We start from the raw sequence: 3,935 nt of genomic DNA on the forward strand, positions 1-3,935 counted from the left end.
GGAGGGGGGGTGGTGGACGTCAAGACGACCTGACCATGAATCGTCCCCCCATCCGCTAAAAAGGATACCGTCGTCCGCCAATGAGGACCGTGGATGAAGCGTTTGCAGACGAGTCAGACGAAGACGACACCCGAGACCTCTCTCGGGATATTCTTTTTTCTTTGCCGCTATTTTGAATAACGAAGCGGTCGGGAGGCGAACTTGAAGGAGTGGAAAGATTTGTAAGGGGATACGGGGAATGAAGAATTATTATCTCTACACGAGAGGATGAAAGGAGAAGAATATAGGAGAGGGCTTACTTAAGCAGCCTGGTGAAAGAAGAGATGAAACCATTATCCAGGATTATAGACCAACCGCGTGACGGTTAATCGCGAATCATAAGATAATATCCCGCGAAGTTAAGTAGCGAACCTTGTTACGTCTATTATTGAATGGTTTACTAAAACTCATTGCCTTGAGATTTCCTCTCTTAATTACAAGCTTCCCCACACAAAAAGCTGAAAACATATTTTTTAAATAATTCCTTTCAGGAACACCTGCGATAGCAGACAACACTTCATAAAAAACATAATTAACGGCTGAAAGTTATTATTTCACGGTTTTGAAGAATGGCTAAGGGAAGGCGTAAATACAATTACAGACTGGAGTACAAGCTATTTTTTTAAATAATTAAAATAAAAAATAGGTAATATACTTAATAACGAACAGAAACTGACACTTCCACTAACATGGACTACGCGTAATGTACGCTATATGTATATGACACATAATCTACGATATCCTACTTATGAAGGTGATCAGCTAGAACAATTCCTATGAATCTAGAGCAAATATGCTGAACAAAACTTATAATGCCGAATAAAAGTTATCCGAGTCCTTGAAAAGAAACTATCCTTGTATTATATCACGCACTGGCGGAGTAAATGAGGGTTTCCGGATGTCCTCTGCAACTATTATACGTATACTTACCAGGACGATATTTCACCAACTTTCTTGTTGCCTTCTTGACAGTCATGCGATATTTGGCTGATCGTTCATAAATGCCCTATCATTTGAGTCACGCGAATGGACTAGCCTCTTGAATAAATCTGCTACGTGAACATTATTGTTTATACTTGTCCTTTTTTTAGCATTATTTGATGTTTCACATTGGGTTGTCTAATTATTCTCGGGAAATAGCGGTCCTCACTTTTATTAAGACAGTTGATTAAAAGTTGAATTAATTCAAAGTCTCTTTGTCGTGTTGCAATCGTTGACTTGTGGAACTGAATATGATAACGTGAATGGTACTCGTGAATCTAAATATGATAATGATAATTCGAAAACTCTTCCTATCATGTTTCTATCTACGGGGAACCTCATAAGTTTGGAATGAGGCTACAATTTAGGAGGTATACGGTGGCCGTTTTACCCACGAATGTGTTATTGAAGAACATAGAAAAAAAGGGTTTTTGTAAGACTTTTTCACATGAAGTTTAACTATGTGCAATAAACTAGTATTCTCTGTCATTTCTTTGCTGCATAGATTTTAACTTAAAATATTCGTAGTCCAATTTCCCTTTTTATTTTCTTTTGTGCTGCGGTGAGCATATTTGCTCTATAAACTTCTAGGATTAATTGATGATGAGTGTTTCCCTTTCATTCTCAAAACGAGACTTGACTCTCTATCCTACTTTGAAGTTTTAGTAAACTCTTCGGCAATATATATATCCCATTCAGAGGAGAGGTTTACGCCACATGCACCGCGTATGTTCATCTTCGTAAACAAAATTTTCGCCGGCATTGCAGTTGGCTTCTTAAGGTCGATAAATGCAGAGAGAACCCATATATAACTTTTACCATTAATTTCCATATGTGTTAGCAAATATGAATTTGGTTAAAAATCACATGAGTCAATAGTAACCAGCATCTCTCCCTATCTCCCTCTATGCAGGATGCAGCAGCAACAGCTCCAGGCGCAACTGGGCCAGACCGCATCCCCACACCGGGCCTCCAACCACGGTGGCCTCCCAGGGTCCCCCCCGGGGGCCAGGGGCCACGCCCCCTCCTCCTCCTCGTCCGCCTCCTCCCCGCCGGGGGCCACCTCGAGGGCGCGGCAGCGAAAAGGCGGCGGCGGGAGCGGAGGCGGCGGCCCCCGGCGACGCCGACGCCCCGGCGAGGAAGACGAGGACCAAACGGACGACGAAGACGACGACGACATGGACGACCTGGGCGACAGCGACCCCGAGCTGGACGTTGGAGGGTGCGGGACCGAGTACGGCGCCGGAGAGCGGCACCACCACCACCTCCACCACCATCTGCACCACCCGGGGCCACCGCACAGCCCTTCTGCAGACTCCAACGGGAGCAGCTCTGTGGGCAGCATCTCTTTGGTGGGCTCCCCTGGGGGTCCGTCTCCGCCCCCGCCGCCTCCGACCTCCTCCTCCGCCTCCCCCACGCCACCAGGGAGGGGGAGCCACCCGTCGTACCCGCCCCCACCGCCCCCGGGGCTGCTGGCGGGGGCCCCACCGCCCCACCTGCCCCCCTCGCCCCCGTACCACCTCCCGCCCCCGCTCTCTCTCTCCTCACCCCTGCCCCCGCTGCACCTCACCTCCCCCTTCCACCCCCACCACCCCCATCATCCGCACCATCACCACCACCACCTCTCGACGCTGCCCCACTGCCCCCTACCCCTCTTGCCCCTCCCAGTGCCGCCCCCGTCAACGGCGCCCCTCTCCCTGCACCGGCCCTTCTCGCCCCCGAGGCTCACGTGATAAGGCCAAGGATAATAAATAAGGTGGTCGGCTCTACTTCATCATGTGGTCCCGGCGTCTCTGAGTGAACAATGGCGGCGGGATGCACTTCTCCCTCGATCAGGACTTCTGCAGTCATTTTTCCCCAAGTGAGATCAACGACTGAAGGATGAGACATTATGCTGGGATGAAGCGAACTTCAAGCATGTGAGACGTGAACTCGATTCTGAGTCATGAGACCACTCAATCGCAAGTGAGATCAACGTCCAAATGAGTGTTCATCGTGAGGGACGAGGCAAACTATGTATAAAAATGGGAAGCAAGTGACATCTTTGGCTACTTTAGGATGTGATTTGTTGAAACAGGTTCGCCAAACCCTCTGCTGGCTTTCCGGGTTAAATAGCTACACCGAAGCAAAACACGATCGTGTTACACCCATGAAGAAGCCGAAGAAGATATTACGCATGTGGTTTCACCTCTATGACTAGTGTTCTAAACCAAGCGCTGTAACCTTACGATGTTAATATGTTTCTGGATTGTTTGGGGTCCCATTAGTTCTGAATAATTCAACGAGACATTCATTATACATATGTGATGATCACTCGAATCGAAGTCACGTGACACGTACTCGAACTCATAAGCTCCGAAAGCTCACAACCAGAGTGTTCAGGATCGGTTTCTTTCCAGAGAAAGTGTACCGATTTTCTCGACTGGGACGAAGAATTCTAGTGACATGTACCGACAGAAAATACCGAAAGACAGTGCTTGCAATATGGTAGTTGATTGCTAAGGAGCAACAGAGTTCTGATTAAGCCCTACCAGCCCTCTCGAAAGACAAAAACACCAAGCCACCCACTAGAGCATAAATACCCCCAAGGAGTGCGGTAGTAATCATTTTGAGCATCGAATTATTTATTTTGACACTCTAAAATCGACGAACTGTTGCAAAATAGTTGGATCAAGGATTCCTCTCAAAGCAGTATCCACACTTTTTCCAATTCTGGCAGCATGCATAAAGCTCTATGAATATTGTACCCAGATACATAACTGAAACTTTTGCAAAGGATGAGGTTTAATTCGTAGCACTGTGTTACAGAAGTATTGCGTTGCAATCCCTTCAGACAATGCATGATCAAGCCGCCAACTGATATTTATGAAGAGATTATTTATAAGTTTGCACTGTGTTCCGAGCAATCCCCATTA

The 3,935-nt window shown here is 47.0% G+C and overlaps 1 protein-coding gene across 1 annotated transcript in view; it reads left to right on the forward strand.

The window, feature by feature from the left end:
* Positions 1-2,753, forward strand: part of LOC124158152 (protein Optix-like) — a 266,045-nt gene extending 263,292 nt beyond the window's left edge. Inside the window, exon 6 of the mRNA XM_046533336.1 lies at positions 1,934-2,753. Coding sequence (XP_046389292.1) covers positions 1,934-2,753 — 820 coding nt within the window. The remainder of the gene's footprint in view (positions 1-1,933) is intronic.
* Positions 2,754-3,935: the final 1,182 nt, after the last annotated feature.

Source organism: Ischnura elegans, chromosome 4 (genome assembly GCF_921293095.1).
Source record: "Ischnura elegans chromosome 4, ioIscEleg1.1, whole genome shotgun sequence".
Classification (NCBI taxonomy): Eukaryota; Metazoa; Arthropoda; class Insecta; order Odonata; family Coenagrionidae; genus Ischnura; species Ischnura elegans.